The sequence below is a fragment of the Amborella trichopoda genome, chromosome 3 (genome assembly GCF_054954075.1).
Source record: "Amborella trichopoda isolate Santa Cruz 75 chromosome 3, AtrichopodaSantaCruz75HAP2 v2.0, whole genome shotgun sequence".
NCBI lineage: Eukaryota > Viridiplantae > Streptophyta > Magnoliopsida > Amborellales > Amborellaceae > Amborella > Amborella trichopoda.
Genome location: NC_142338.1, coordinates 39,725,250 through 39,741,680, shown reverse-complemented (window position 1 = coordinate 39,741,680; position 16,431 = coordinate 39,725,250). Strand labels below are relative to the sequence as shown.

Here is a 16,431-nt window from a genome sequence, read left to right as displayed (position 1 = left end):
GTTTCTTCCACAAGCAACAAATTGTACACGTAAGAGGCAGGATTTATGATAGTCGAGAAGGCATTCGATAAGTGGTAACAAACTTCTCCAAGAAGCCTTTCACACTACATAAGAGGCCCAGAGCTGAGATTGACAACATTCAATTGCACCAAATTTCCACTGAGAGTACAAATTGGATGTAGAGACCCTATGATGAAGAGGGAATCCTCAAGGTAATAACTAAATTAGTTCAATATAATGCGCCTGGTTTTGGCACTAGATGGAGGGCGTGGTTTGCAGGGTGCATCTCTATGGCCCAATTTTTTATCCTTATAAATGGCAGTCTATATGTTTTCTTCCCCTCGACCTGAGGTCTATGACAAGGTGATCCCCTTAAATTTTACCAGTTTGTGATCATGGCAGACACCTTCTGTTGATCAACCGGACGCCTATGCAATCGAAGCATTCTAGAAGGCTTTGACATTAAATAATGGACCAGTAATATCACATCTTTTATATGGAGACAGCACTTTGATGTTCTTTTATATTACACCAAAATAGGTCAACTATCTCTGGCAATTCATAAGGTGCGCCTCTGGATGAACATGGTAAATACAAGACTCATGGGGATTGTGTACCCAGTGCTAAAGCTGTCAAATTTGGCTCATTGCTTTGTCTGTGGCACCTAGTGCCTCTGCTGTGAATAGGCAGCTACTCAAATCACAATGTGGGATAGTGGAAAAACTTGAAAGAAGACTTGCCTCCTGGAAATTTAGATTCCTGTCTTTGGGAGGCAGGAAATATCCCTGATCAAAGACACCTTAGCAAATATTGCCATGTACCAAATATCCATGTTCTGGTTTCCCACGACCATTGTCGAAAAGATAGAAAGATGATCCCAAATTTCCTATGGAGTGGGGAAGATAACAAGAAGAAATCATCTGGTGGGTAGGGACAAAGTTTGTCAACCAAGAGGGCTGGAGGGCTGGGTATTGGAAAGGTCAAAGTGGGCATGGTGGTGGCATTTTACTGTCCACTTAGATCATCTCTTCCATCTAGTCATCAAGCAAAAATCTGGCTCAGACTCCTGGCTCAGACTCCATGGATTGCTACCAACAAACACTAGCCTTAACACAAAGCTCTTTGAACCAGGCTTTTCAAGGACATGGAAAGGGATCCTCTCCATAAAGCAATATTTTTGCTACACATTCAATTTTCTCTGAAATGGGGGACATCTCAGCAATGGAGGACCTATGGTTTGGTAATTTTACCCTGGAGGCAGCCTTCCCCAGCCTATACCCTTTGGCAGGCCAGCCAGTGTTATGCCAAAGTGCGGACATAACCTCAATGATAAGGAGACCGTGAAAATTAACTTGCCCAAATTCTCAAGCCACGCTTCATTCGACTTCAGGGCAGAGACAGACCATTCTTGTGCCCAAACTGCAAAGGCACTTTTTCGGTTTTATCCTTCTACAATGCAGTCTACACATCAGGTTTACCTATAGAAAATGCTGCCTTGCCTGGACCATACCTGCCCCACAAAATTGCAGGTGTTTAAATTGCCAGCCATGTAAAAGAATGCTTCAACCCTGGACAACTCCTGAAGCAATTTATAATTTGCCTAGACGAGGAAAATCCATAGACCATCCCTTCCTATTTCGCAGAGCCATCTGGTCCTTCTTCCTAGTCCTATTTAATTTAATTTGGGTCCATCCAGATCTGTAGCCAACCTATTTTCAACGATCAACATGTTTTAGTTCCCCAATCCCTTGCATAGGGAGAATCCCTTGGTGCTTAATGGTCCAAGCCACCATCAGGGGTATTTAGTTGGAAAGAAATTGCCCATTCTTTCAATGGAAGGCCACACAAATGGAGATTTGATTCATTGCATCATCTTTTTAGCCATCTTATTGGCTATGGCATGCAAAGATCTACAGAACTTCTCTTTAGCCATGCTACAAAATCAAATGAAAAATATAATGTGGACTACCACACCACAAAATTTCTCTTTGGCTATTTCTGATGGACACTCAAATAAAGGTGTTACTCGCCCCTCAATTTTGATTACAAACCGCAATTACCACACTGTATAGAGACACATACCCCAAACAAGATATCTGCCCCTTGCCAGTGTTTTAAAACTTGGAACTGGGTATGGAATTGGCAGGACTTGATCCAAGTGGCTCACTGAGTCCTGGTCAGACTGGTCAAGACTTGGACTAGAAATCATTGTTTTTCTCAAAGACCTGGACAGACTTGGTGAAGACTCGAGTGACTTGGGCACGGCTGGGTCAAGACTTGAGTTGCAGGTGTTGGGGTCATTTGGAACCTCATGGTGCTGGTTCCAAATGAATTGTCCAAGTCGAACTTACCAAGTTTGTATAGGCTGCCCCAAACCCAACAAGTTGGGGTCATTTGGAATCTCATGGTGCTGGTTCCGATTAGACTAATCCAAGTCAGATTCACCAAGTTTGTGTAGGCTGCCCCAAACCATTGCTGGGAACCTTTTCTTCCCATTTTCTTTCAAAAAACCAGGGCAGTAAGCCATTTTGGTTTGGTGAACTGTACTGTCCTTAGTTTTAGCAACCCTTTGATGGCACATCCCATAAATGTACATTTTGAAAAAAAATTTAATGGAAAGGTTAATCCGTGTTTTAAACCCCGGACTCGGGTCAGGGCTCTCTCGGTCCCGAGTCTGTCAGGTGGGTCGCCTTGCCCTTGTCCCAATAAGACTTTGCCAAGTCTATTGTGAAATTGCATTAGAATGACCAAGAAGCGTCAAACTCAGGTGAGTCCCGTTGTATTTACATGGGACTCGCCAAGGTCCGGAAGCTAGTTGACATGGGTGAATCCTGGGTCAACTTGCCAATTTTTAAATTGCTGAGAATTATTGTTCAAGAAATATTTAAAAGAATTATTCAATCAAAAGGGACTGGTTAGTTTTTACCTTAGAGTCAAGGTAGTTGAACTAGATGGGTCCAGGTTCAGGGCCATGCGGTTCTTGCTTGGGAATTTCTTTGTGCTTGGAGCCCACAACCTGGTGGTTTTTAACGGCTGTAGATTCTGACTATCATTCTTATATAATTTATTATAGGAAACTATATTAATGTTGTATGTACTTGTTATTGACCTTGTGCTAATTTTTTACACAATCTTAATGATTTTGACAGGCCACAGTGCAGTCTTGCATGGGTGCACTGTCGAGGATGAGGCTTTTGTAGGTATGGGTGCTACGCTTCTTGATGGGGTGGTTGTGGAGAAACATGGCATGGTTGCTGCTGGGGCCCTTGTGAGGCAGAATACCAAGATCCCATGCGGAGAGGTCCATCGCAAAATCTATCTTTGTTGGATTTTCATTTTCGACCATACAATATTGGAATTTTGCAAGCTAGATAATGTTTATATTTGTTAAGATATTTCCAAGATAAATTTCTTTGTTTTTGTGTCTTCGTCAATTTGGTTGGCCTATGTAAAACTTGGCTCCTTTTCCCTTTTGTTGGATAATTTAAAACTTGATTGTGGAACTTGTCCTAATGAAAATTTTTTTTTACTGATTAAAAAAATTGTCCTTATCTTGATTAATACTTGTATGTTTCACTTGTGCTGCGTTTATTTATATTTCATCATCATTGAAGCCTTTTCTCAACTAATTGGGGTTTGCGCCACACATGGCAAGCTCACCTAGGTCTACTTTTTCTCATCTTATCGCCTATTGGTGCCACTCTTAAATTCTCCTGAATGTATTCATTTCGAACTTGTCTTTCCATTCATCCATAGCAGCATCCTCAACTCAGCTATACTTTTTCTATGGGTATGTTGTTTTTGGACCGCCCAACATTCCGTCCCCATTAAGTAAAGATGGTCTCACAGTTGTCCTATTGATATGCTCTTTAGCTTCATTGGTATGCGTTGATCACATTAAACTCCGGTTTCCATTTCGCTCACCTAGTGCTAATTCGATATGCTATATCTTTCTCAATCTCTCTATTTTCTTGGATTATCAACCCCAAGATATTGAAAGTGCTCTCTTTTTGGTATTATTTGGCCTTAAACTTTTGTTTTTTTTGAGAGGAGGTTAACATTGTACTACTGAGAAGAGATGTTTACATGGATATGAGAGTCCGATGTTGCCCACTTGGGCTGACTCGATAAAAAATGCGTTAGCCTGTCATATACAAAAAAGGGACATATAGGAACCGCCCGATTACAAAGATTTACATGTAGCTTTCAAAACATAAAGTAGGGCTGGAAGGTGCCCAAATTCAAAGTGTTTATGCTATGTGCCTGTGGTCCTGAGCAAAAAAGGAGTCGGACCTGGCTTGATCTTCTACTTGGATTCTAGCTCCCTCTTTCGCCAAGAGATCTGCGAACATGTTGGACATCCTCCATATATGCTTCTATGAGACATCCATAGCCCTGCAAATGTGATCAATTTCGTCAAAAATTGAGGTTAAGTTCCACGGTGGAGAAGCCGCCGTACTTGCCCAGGAGAGAACATTTTGTGAGTCTCCTTCCACTATCAACTGTGAGCCCTAAGAATGGTTGAAACTTTTCAGACCCAGTAAGAGGGCCAAGGCTTCTGCGTAGTGGGACTCCTTGAGACCAAGAGGCTCAGAATAGGTTAAGAGTACGTTACAATGATGGTGTCTGAAGGCCCCCTCAGCCCCTTCCGGGCCATAATTCCCAAAGGAGCAGCCACCAAAATTCAGGTTGATGCTGCCTTCTGGTGGTGGTTGCCAGTTGTTGGGTCTTGAAGCCTGCCGCTGTTGGTGATGAAGGATATTTTTCCATTGACTGAGGAAGGAGCTCCCTGGTATGCCCAAGAAAACCTTAGGCCAAAGAGATTACCTTATGTAGAAGTGCTGAAGTGTGGAGTTTTATTCCTTGAAAGATTCTGGTATTCCTTTCCTCCCAGTTTGTCCATATGGTTGCAGCTATGGTAGCCTTCCATAAGATTCTTTCAGCCTTCGGCCAATATGAATCTAGGTCGTAAGAGATCAAGGCCTTGACCGTAGGAGGGGTGACCCTTTTGATACCAAAGAGTTGTAATACTTGGCCTTCTTAAATACTTCCTTGTCTATACTCTTATTATTACTAAACTTACATTCCATATATTGTATCTTAGTCAGGTTAATTTTAAAACTTTTAGATTCTAGAGTGTCCCTCCAAAGTTCTAACTTTGTGCTGATGCCATTTCGGTTTTCATCGATCAAAACAATGTCACACGCAAACAACATGCACCACGGTACCCCATCTTATAGGTGTCTAGTTAAGTCAATCATAACTAAGACGAAGAGGTATGGGCTCAATGCTGATCCTTGATGTAGACCTATTGTCATTGAAAACTCACTCGTCGCTCCACTAGTTGTTCGTACACTAGTTACACTGTGTTGTACATATCTCTCACCAAGTCGATGTAGTGCCTTGAGACTCCTTTCTTTTCCAACGTCCACCAAATCAAATATCTAGATATTCTGTCATAAGCTTTTTTTAGATCAATAAAGACCGTGTGGAGGTCTTTTCCCTTCGCCGTAAACTTCTTAATCAATTGCCTAAGTAAGAAACTAACCTCGGTTGTTATCCTCCCTGGCATAAAATCGAATGGGTTTTTTGATACACTTGTTTCATGTTTCCTATAACTTCATAGTGTGGCTCATAAGTTGATCCCTTGATAGTTCGCACAGTTCTGTATGTCTCACTTGTTCTTATAAATAAGTACCACAATACTTTTTCTCCATTTGTTTGGCATTTTCTTTGCTCTCAATACCTTGTTGAGCAGCTTGGTCAGCCAGTCAATACCAATCACCCCTATGAACTTCCAGACCTCTATCGGAATACAATCTAGTCCTAAAGCCTTTCCTATCTTTATCCTCTTCATAGCTTCTTTTACTTCCAATATTCTAATCCTACGAATGTATCTATGACTTCTACCCTGATTTACGCCAACAGTTCCTTATACTGTTCCCATTGTGTTCGACATTTAATAATTTTTGAAGATAAACTCTTATCCTTTCTAAGATCGTTCCATTTTGTATGGTACCTCATAAAGATAGACGATAACTATAAAATAAATATTCCTTTTTCCTATCAATTGCTAATAAAGTTAATAAAAGAAACCTTCGAATGTATCAAAGGGATATCGGGGATCCACCTTTGGTGGACCCTTTCATCCTATTTTTGAAGATAAAGTCTTATCCCTTCTAAGATCGTTCCAGTTTGTATGGTACCTGATAAGGATAGACGATAACTATAAAATAAATATTCCTTTTTCCTATCAGTTGCTAATAAAGTTAATAAAAGAAACCTTTGAATGTATTAAAGGGATATCGGGATCCACCTTTGGTTGACCCTTTCATCTTTCACTTTTAATGCATTTAATATTGTTTAAAAGGTGCGGTCTGTATAAAGTTGTGGCTCTAAACAATCAAAGTAAAGCGCACCTTCAAATATTGTCGAAAAATGTGGTCTCATTATTGAAAATCTTTGTGATAGCCTTAAAATATATTTTGATCTCTAATTATAAAACTTAAAGCTTAAAAAATAGTGTAGATCGAGCAGATCTATGAAAAGCCTTATTGGAAGTTCGACCTGATCCCTCGAGAGTGAGCTACCTATCTTTTTAAAGCCGCGAGGTTCTAGGTATTGGTAGGACTTGATTCGAATTCCTGTGGAATCAACGTTCTAAAGGACTAGTGGAGTCAAGTTACGAAGGCCAAGTGGAGTTGACGTTCCAATGGCGTAAATGACAGCTTTTTCAGTTGAAGACTTGAAAATCTAGAAAATTGACAGTCCAAAAATGCATTACAAGATGCACTATTTTCGACACTTTAAATCCTTTTTTTTCTCGTCATGCATCTTGAAGTCAAGATGATCGATTTGAGGATCTTCGGGCATCAAAACAACCTCTTCAAGTAAAATTTTTGAGGTGAGCTCTTATTTGATTGTTTAGAGCCTCACACTTATATAAACTTGTTCCTGGTTTAAATCCCTACACTTTTTCTCATCTCATTTTTGCTAATTTGAAGACAACCATTTTACCTTTTCTTGTTTCCAGTTTACTGTACAAATTATCATGCCTTATGTTGAACTTTACTCTTTGTTTAGCTTTTTTTTTAGCCTATTTATATTCTTTATAGTTTTGATTATATTTATTACATTCCCAAGTTTTATAACATGATTGTTTTTCACTAATGACCTTCTTAACCTTAGCACTCCACCACTAAGTTTCCTTATCGGAAGTTCATTTCCCTCTAGTTTCTCCTAAAATTTCTTTGGCCACTTTCTTAATACAGTCAACCATCTCATTCCACATAACATTGACCTCTTGTTCAGAGTTTAATTTTGTATCTTTAACTGGTTTATCCTTGAATAATTCTATTTTCTAATTCTTAAACTAATTCCATCACTAAGTTCTTAGATACCTATTAATTTCACCCCTTCTCTTCCTTGTCTTTATGTAGACATCCATAACCACGAGTCTATGTTGGGTAGTCAAACTCTCTCATAGGATAACCTTACAGTCTTGACATGATGGTCGATCTATCTTTGTTAACTAGGAAGAAGTCTATCTAGCTTTTATATGATCCACTTTTTTAGATTATTAAATGTTCATCTTGGTTTTTAAATTTAGTGTTTACTATTGCTAGGTCATAGGCCATAGCCAATCTAGAATAGCCTCACCCATCTCATTTCTTTCACCTAACCCATATCCCCCATGTACCCTTTTTTATCCTCTAGCATCCTTCCCTACATGTCCATTTAAGTCCTCTCCTAAAAAGGTCTTCTCTCCATTTTGTCTGTCTTGCACTAGTTCATCCATGTCCTCCCAAAATTGTCCCGTAATTTTATCCTCTGGTCCTACATGTGGTGCATAAGTACTAATTATATTAATTATCTCTTCCCCTAATACAAGTTTAATTAATAAGAGCCTATCACGTACCTTCTTGATATTTACTACTTTGTTTTAAAAATATTTGTCAACTATTATGCCTACACCATTTTTATTATTATCCTTTCTTTTGTACCAAAGTTTATACCCATCTATTTCTTTAGTTTTTTCTCCTTTCCACTTAGTTTCCTATAGGCAAGCTATGTATATTCTCCTTTGTCTCATTGTATCCTCTAACTCCATACACTTAACTGTAAGCGTTCCTACATTTCATGTGGTTAGGCGAATCATATTCTCTTGTGGTGTATAAGCGCTAATTACATGAATTATCTCTTTTCCTAATACAAGTTTAATTTTAATAGGAGCCTATCATCTACTCTCTTGATATTAACTAATTGATTTTTAACTAATTGATTTTTAAATCTTTGTCTACTATTATGCCTACATTATTTTTATTATTAGCCTTTCATGTCCAGCAAAGTTTATACCCATCTAATTCCTTAGTTTTTTCTCTTTTCCATCTAGTTTTCTGTAGGCAAACTATGTTTGTTTTCCTTCTCATTGTATTCACTAACTCCATGCTCTTACTTGTAAGCGTCCCTATATTTCATTTAGCTAGGCAAATCCTATTCTCTTGGACTAGTTTCTTTAGCCGCACTCTTCCAAACTGTCATGGGAACCTTTCCTATTTCTCACCATAACCAGGGTACGTTGCTGCGCATCGCTTATGGGGAACGCCTTAGCTAACCTTTGTTCATTTCTCACTATACCAGTACAACGTGTCGCGTACGGGGAACACCCTAGCATAAGCAAATAGTGTATATTCCGGATTCATGAGAAGTTGTGGTAAAGTTTTACATTGACTGCCTACCTAACACAACCTACCCTTTTTACTTGGGTTGTGACAGGTTAAGGGAAAGTTTAAGATCCTCATCCTTTTTAGACCAACATGAATATATATATATATATATATATATATATATATATATATATATAAAAGAAAATGCACATCTATGAGCATACTTTCATATACATAAAACGTGGAACATGACATATATCATTATATAAATGCTTATCTACTGATATATACAAACACACACACACACACACACACATACATGCGTGCATGCATTCAAGACTATAGAATTACATGTTCAAATATTTGTCATCTGAAATAACAGTGGTATTACCATATATGGCATACACCTTGGGAAGTAGACCATACACCATTACAATGCAAAACATTTGAAATTATCGATTGAGAGAGAGAGAGAGAGAGGTTGCCGATCAAGGGGGAGAGAGTAAAAAGAATGATCAATAGTGAGAGAGAGTCTAGAGCCAGTGGAAGAGGGCAAGAATTATCAATCAAGAGAGGAAATAGAAGAGAGAGAGAGAGAGAGAGAGAGAGAGAGAGAGAAAGACCTCTTCCCACAAATTGACAACTACATTGACCAAATACAATACAATAGCATTGATTTAAGGAAAACTTGTTAGGAAACCAATTTGAAGTCTTATGTGTGCTCTATGGTCGCCACAAAAAGACTTAGGCCCAGATCAAGTCAGTCCCATGCCTGGTAGCCGGCTTATCAATGGTCATGACTCAAGTTGAAGCCAAGAGTGCAAGATCCGTAAACTCAATTTGCCAAAGATTTAGGAGGCTTTTGAGAGCTTATGGGCTGAGACTTGTGAGTGATAGAACTAAGGGCAAATGCTCAAACAACGACGTTAAAACTGAACCAAGATCAAATCAAATTGTGATACAAAGACAGATCACAAAAAACATGTTCAATCTCTCATGATCATGTGGCTCCTATGCTCCATATAAAACATAAAACTCTTGCCACTGTGATTTACTATGACTAGCAGCAATTAGCCGCAATTCTATCTCAAAAGAATCAATCAAACTTGACATGTCTTGGATCAAAATTACACAAACACATTGCACCAAAAACCAGCTGAATTTTTAAATTATAATGATCAAGCATAGTTTGCTGGTTTTCATGTTGATATAAAATCAGTGGATCAAAATCAAGCAGTTATTTGATCATAATTTTCTCATAGAATGGATCAATAAACTCTTGAATGATCAGACCATTGATCCAAGAACCGTCTCAGTACCAAACATGATCTCAATCTTTTGATCTATAGATCTGAAAAATGAAATCACTTTTGTTTTCTCTGCTGCAAAAACAGCAGAAAATTGAACTGAATTTTGTTTGATTTGATGATATGATTTGTTCTAAATCCCTGTAAAAGACTATCTAGACATTAAGGCATGTTCGAAATTCAATTTACATCCAAGATCATCAAGAAAACTTGATCCAGTCATTACTATATTTAAGAATTCTCTGGTGTTCATGCTGATGCAAAACCGGCAGCTCATGGATCAAGTTCGAGCAGTTGTTTGACCAAAATCTTGTTTCAAGTTGATCAATAGTCTTTAGTAACATCAATCACATGATTCTGGAACAAATATATATCAAATGTGAGCCATTTCATGCAACATTTTGATCAAAATCTCATTATAATGCTGCTGAATTTTTTGGCATGATAATAATAGAAAATTCATCTATCTTTGGCATGATTTGATGATGATAATTCACTCCAATTTGATCCACGAGATTCTCTAGGGTTAAACTAATGATCCATAAATGACTTGCAGCCAAAACTTCAAGATAAATAATATCAAATCGACAATATTCTACTATTTTTCAGCTCTGAAAAATCAGCAGGGTGATGATGAAAATAATGGAATTTTTAGTCACGATTTTGTTAGATTATTCATAAAAACACTTGATGGTAATGGAAGCTGTCTTGGATGTGGTCTACACTCTACAGTCACAATTTATGCTTGTTCAATCTTCTAAATGCCGTTTTTCTGTTCCTGGCTAAAAGTTTCTAGAGGATTATGATTTGAAGTCTCTATAATGTTCAAATTTGAGTCAAGGTCAAGGAAATATGGGATGGTTCTCCCAATTTTAAGGAAATTTAATGTGGAGTAATACAAGTTAATTTTGAACATAATTGTTTTTGTATTACCTTTTATATCTCGGTAGAAATAGCAAAGCAAATTGGTAACGTAAAGTTTTAAGAAATCCCATAATGCCACCTACTCCTATTTACACCTAGACCGGCCAACATATCTGCTCCTATATTTGCTTCCCTTATGCATGTTGTCCACGGTATTATGATCTCCTTGATTTTGCAAATATTACTGATTTGTACAGTGAATGTCCTTTTAAGCCATCTAATGGTGCTAAGGTGGTCGTCTTCGGTTTTGTTTATTATCATTGGAAGCCCTTCTAATGTCACATACACCCATATCGCATTATTAAATAGTAGCAGTCTTGCATAACATTTGAGAATGTCTTTATATGCTTCTCAGATGAGTCCACACCCCAATCGTCCGAGGTTTCCTTTAGGCTTTAGCTGCTCCATCTAAAATTAACTTGTAACATTCGCTCACATGGTTTAAGATAGTGTGATTCCTTCAAAATTGATATCTTTCATGGCTGGAATCTGTCTGGCCTATGATAAACACCTGTTTGATGATGTCAACTTTTGTCTCTATAACTCACCCCAGAATACTTTGTTTCCTGGCCTGAGTTGTGAAAAACAGCACACCCTTTATATCCCATCACATTCTTCTGCAGATACAAAAAAAAACACCAGATATAATGTTAGGCATGACCCAATCAATTTAAAAGAGAATTCAACGTGCCCAACAATGCCTCCTCACTTTATTTGCAATGGCAAGTGTTCAACGGATTCTTCCTTGCCCTTTCACAACATGTACATGTTAAGTAAATATGCTTCTATGGCAGAAGAGGCCTAATTCTATGGAGTAATTTGAAAATCAAAGTTCGGAATACTTTTTCTTGGTGAATATTACTAATAACAAAAGGAAAAAAAATCTTCCTGGTGAATGTACAAATTTATCATATATTCTCTGAACTCCTTGGAATTGGTGGTTTGGTTGTTTTGTAGAGCTATCCCGGTAAGTTAATGGATATTTTGATCAATTTAACATATTCACCATGATATTGCTGGCTGTTGAAAATAATTTAAGTTAGAGTGCAATCACCATAGCTTTTTGACCTTGCACATTAATGGAAAAACTAAAAATCAATTTAATCATTTCTACCCTGTCAACATGAACATCTATGCAAACTTGGTTCATTGTAGTGTTGAAGAAGGCCGTCATTTTGGAAATTTTCTACTATGAAATTTTAGAGTGAATAATCCGGTATATATCTCAGATATTGATCAAGAAATCAATTTGCTTTTGCTAAAATGTCTTCTGATCACAAAAGGAAAAAAATCTTCCTGGTGAATATACAAATTTATCATATATTTTCTGAACTCCTTGGAATTGGTGGTTTGGTTTGTTTTGTAGAGCTATCCCGGTAAGTTAATGGACATTTTGATCAATTTAACATATTCACCGTGATATTGCTGGCTGTTGAAAATAATTTAAGTTAGAGTGCAATCACCATAGATTTTTGACCTTGCACATTAATGGAAACACTAAAAATCAATTTAATCATTTCTACCCTGTCAACATGAACATCTATGCAAACTTGGTTCATTGTAGTGTTGAAGAAGGCTGTCATTTTGGAAATTTTCTACTATGAAATTTTAGAGTGAATAATCCGGTATATATCTCAGATATTGATCAAGAAATCAATTTGCTTTTGCTAAAATGTCTTCTGATCACAAAAGGAAAAAAAATCTTCCTGGTGAATATACAAATTTATCATATATTTTCTGAACTCCTTGGAATTGGTGGTTTGGTTTGTTTTGTAGAGCTATCCCGGTAAGTTAATGGATATTTTGATCAATTTAACATATTCACCATGATATTGCTGGCTGTTGAAAATAATTTAAGTTAGAGTGCAATCACCATAGCTTTTTGACCTTGCACATTAATGGAAAAACTAAAAATCAATTTAATCATTTCTACCCTGTCAACATGAACATCTATGCAAACTTGGTTCATTGTAGTGTTGAAGAAGGCCGTCATTTTGGAAATTTTTTACTATGAAATTTTAGAGTGAATAATCCGGTATATATCTCAGATATTGATCAAGAAATCAATTTGCTTTTGCTAAAATGTCTTCTGAGAGGGTTGGGTTCTCTTGGTGGACTTTGAGTATCAAAAACTTCGGCAGACAGGATTCATTTCACTTTAGGGTATTTCTTGTGGAAAGTTTGGTTTTGAAGGTGTTTGCTAGGGGCAAAAAGGAGTTAACAGTCCTGAAATGAAAGAAGTGCATGGCTAAACCTGTTCCATAGGTGCACGAGAACTTTTGGAATCTGGGGTTGTAGGATTCTCTGTCGCAGAGCTTTGTGCAGAATTGCAGATGAAAGGAAAATGCGTAATGAAGCTGGATTCATGGCCGTGGAGGAAGCAAAGGAGGGAGGCCATAGAGCAAATGATCAAAGTTAATCTAGGTGATTCTGCTGGGGATGCTTGAGATAGCTCTGCTGTTGAGCTAAGATTTGGCAGAGGTGGCAAGGGTTGATGGTGAATGGGCTATTTTTTATGGTTCTGGAACTAGGACATCTTCTGTGCAGAGAAAGCTGGAAGTGGATTAGGGGGGTGGTGTTCCCTATGTTCAGCCAATAAACAAGGTTTTGAAGGGTTTAGAGTAAATAGCAGGATGGAGCGGTTTTGAAGAAATAATTGAGAAACAAAGACGGGATTAATAAATCATCATGAAGGTTGGACCTGAGCCAGGACCTATTTGTGATGTTTGTGGTGATGATCACCGCCTTCCTAGGGTTGGTCGAGCATTTGATGGTGAACTTGGTATATATCTTTTTCAAACATGAGCTTTTGGAGGTTTCAGAAGATGTTGGGGGCTTATGAGTGCTAGAGAACCTTGGATATGGGAGTTTTGTGTGAGCAGACCAAGTTACCCTACTGCAGTAGAAGGAAATATTGTAGAATGAGTGGGGAAGTTACAGGTAACTAGGATCTTAGAAGGGGTGCTCATTCTTGTGAATATTTGTGCTCAGAAATGATAGGGTTAGGGTGGGGTATCTGGGTGTATTTGTTTCCTCATTGTGTTATTTTCTAGCCCTTTCTTTTCTAGCTGTAATCCCTTTTTCTTTGCTTTGGGAATTTCGTGCAACATTTTCAGATTCCTCAATAGCTGTCATCTGTTTCGGATTTGTGCGCAGCTCTTGTATTTTGGAAAAATTGAACCATTTTATCCAATTTCTTTACACCTTTCTGTTTAATCTTGCTACTGTATTGTTTTCTGAGGTACTGTTTTCATCCTTCACACTTTCTTTCTGTGCATTTGTTACCCAATACATGGCCTGAAAGCTACTATTGTTTTTTCTATTATACAATGTTTTGGCATGCACAAATTGTTTGGTTTTGGGGCATGATGCATCTTTCTGAAATCCTTGATTATTAAACCCTTTTGTTTACTGCCTTTCTGCGTCATTTTTTAGGATGTCTGTTTCAATGTTGTGTCATATTTCCCCACAATGTGATTTTAGTTTTTTTTTTGGGTAAATCAGTGGGGATTTGGGCCCTACCCACTTTTCAATAATAAAGAATGGGAAAAACAAAGAATGCAAAGATTATGTTACAAGTAATGTTAGTGTTTTCCCTTTCTCTTTTGCTTTTCTACCTTTGGGTTTGGTTTTGTTGCTTAATACACATGTGGGTACTTAGTCTATATATCAATATCTTATGACACAAAAACCTGATTATCTCCCTGTATTCTAGTTTCCTTTTGGTTTCTGATAATTAGTAATCCTTGTAAAGTAGTACCAAAAGACTTAACTTCGTTTTATGCAGGTTTGGGGAGGCAACCCTGCAAAGTTCCTCCGAAAGCTCACTGAAGAAGAGATAGCCTTCATCTCTCAATCAGCGACTAACTATATGAACCTTGCCCAAGTGCATGCGGCTGAGAATGCCAAGCCATTTGAAGAGATAGAATTTGAGAAGGTTCTGAGGAAGAAGTTTGCTCGCAAGGACGAGGCTTATGACTCCATGTTGGGTATTGTGCGTGAAGTTCCACCTGAGCTTGTTCTTCCTGATAACATTTTGCCAGACAAAGCGAAGAAAGCTTCTACTCAGTGAGTTCTCAATCTCTCTCATCAAAATTTGTAAGTAAATCTCTCATACTTGATTGAATGGCATGGGATGTTAGACTTTTCATGCAAACGTGGCAATTGGTTTTCACCAAATAATCTTTTCTCTCTTATCCAAAATTTGGATTTTTTGTTCTTTTTGTTGTGATAAGTGGATCTAGCTTGCTGTTAATTGTTATTTCTTATCACTAGATCCCAAAATGATTTGGGTATTTCCGGTATTCCTTGTATCATTATCCAAGATGGTGCAGTTAGTGCAGAGCCACTTTGTGGGTCTCTTGTGGATTTTGATGATTTTATCTATACTGCAGGAGTGTACGTACTCAGCTTACTCACATAATTTTATAAGTGCAACATCACCTCTCCATTTGTGACCCTACAACAAGATTCCCCTATTTATTCTTTTCCGATGCGTAAACTAGTCCTTCTAAACTTTCCAAAAAAACACCTTTTTCAAAGTTAGTTCCTTTTTCAATATTTATTGACATCCAATTGAAACCAGAGTTATTCATTTCATTGGTTTGCGTAGACTGAGCAATTGTGCAGGATTCACCATTAATTTCCTACTTTGCATGCTCGTTGGGTTTTATAGGAAGCATATTCTTACCTCATCATCTTTAACATTAGAGTTGCATGCCAGGAATGTGATCGCCATCAATGACATCTTGTTATTTCTTGTTAGCGTTTTTTTTGCGGGGTGGGAACCTAATAAAAGTAAGTGTATATTGTGTCGGCATATGGAGAGGGCTTCCGCATAGTTTAGCGACTGCTATACGCCATAACCCTCAAACTCCATTTTTCTTCAGAGATTCAGAACCCAAAAACAATCCACAGCAGCTGCAAATTTGTTCTCCACCATAAAGAGAGGTAGATTCCCATAGAGAGAGAGGGAGATTCGATGGAGTGCTTTTAGGGTTATATATATATATATATATATATTTGTTTTCTGAAAATTGATTGTACAGTGTAAGAGAATGATTGGAGCTTTTTTGGGTCCTCAAGGCTACCAATGGTCCAGGCCTTGCCTCAGGGCTTCCGGGCTGGACTGGAACTTCGGGCCATTTTTTGGGCCAAATATGGGTCTGGGGCCAGGCCCAGGATAGGAAAGGGCACCCTTTTTTCGGTCCAGGTCCGAGTTTTTAACGGGTCAGCCCGAAAATCCTGGAATCCTCCTTGTCCCTCCCCCGTTTTTCTCTTGCTCCCCCTGCCGGAAGACCTCTCTGGCATCTCTCTCCCTCTCTCTATGGGAACAAGAAAAGTGGGTCTCTTTCACTCTCCCTCTCTCTCTCTAGGAACAAGAGAAGTGAATCTCTCTTTCTCTGCCATCCGTTATTTCTTACTGCTCTTTCGTACGCGTTTGCTTAGCACCACTGTTCTATAGAATGGTGTCCCGAATGTGTAGGACCACAAGAGAGATGGTAGACAGAGGAGGGAAGGTGGTGAGAGAGAGA

At 38.1% G+C, this 16,431-nt stretch overlaps 1 protein-coding gene across 2 annotated transcripts in view; it reads left to right on the top strand.

Moving 5' to 3' along the window:
• The window catches only part of LOC18422537 (gamma carbonic anhydrase 1), a 39,743-nt gene extending 24,398 nt beyond the window's left edge, over positions 1-15,345 (top strand). For both annotated transcript variants that reach the window (XM_006878470.4, XM_088860544.1), the window contains exons 4-5: positions 3,150-3,301; positions 14,685-15,345. In XM_006878470.4, coding sequence (XP_006878532.1) covers positions 3,150-3,301; positions 14,685-14,969 — 437 coding nt within the window. In that variant the 3' untranslated portion in view covers positions 14,970-15,345. The remainder of the gene's footprint in view (positions 1-3,149; positions 3,302-14,684) is intronic.
• The last annotated feature ends 1,086 nt before the right edge of the window (positions 15,346-16,431 follow it).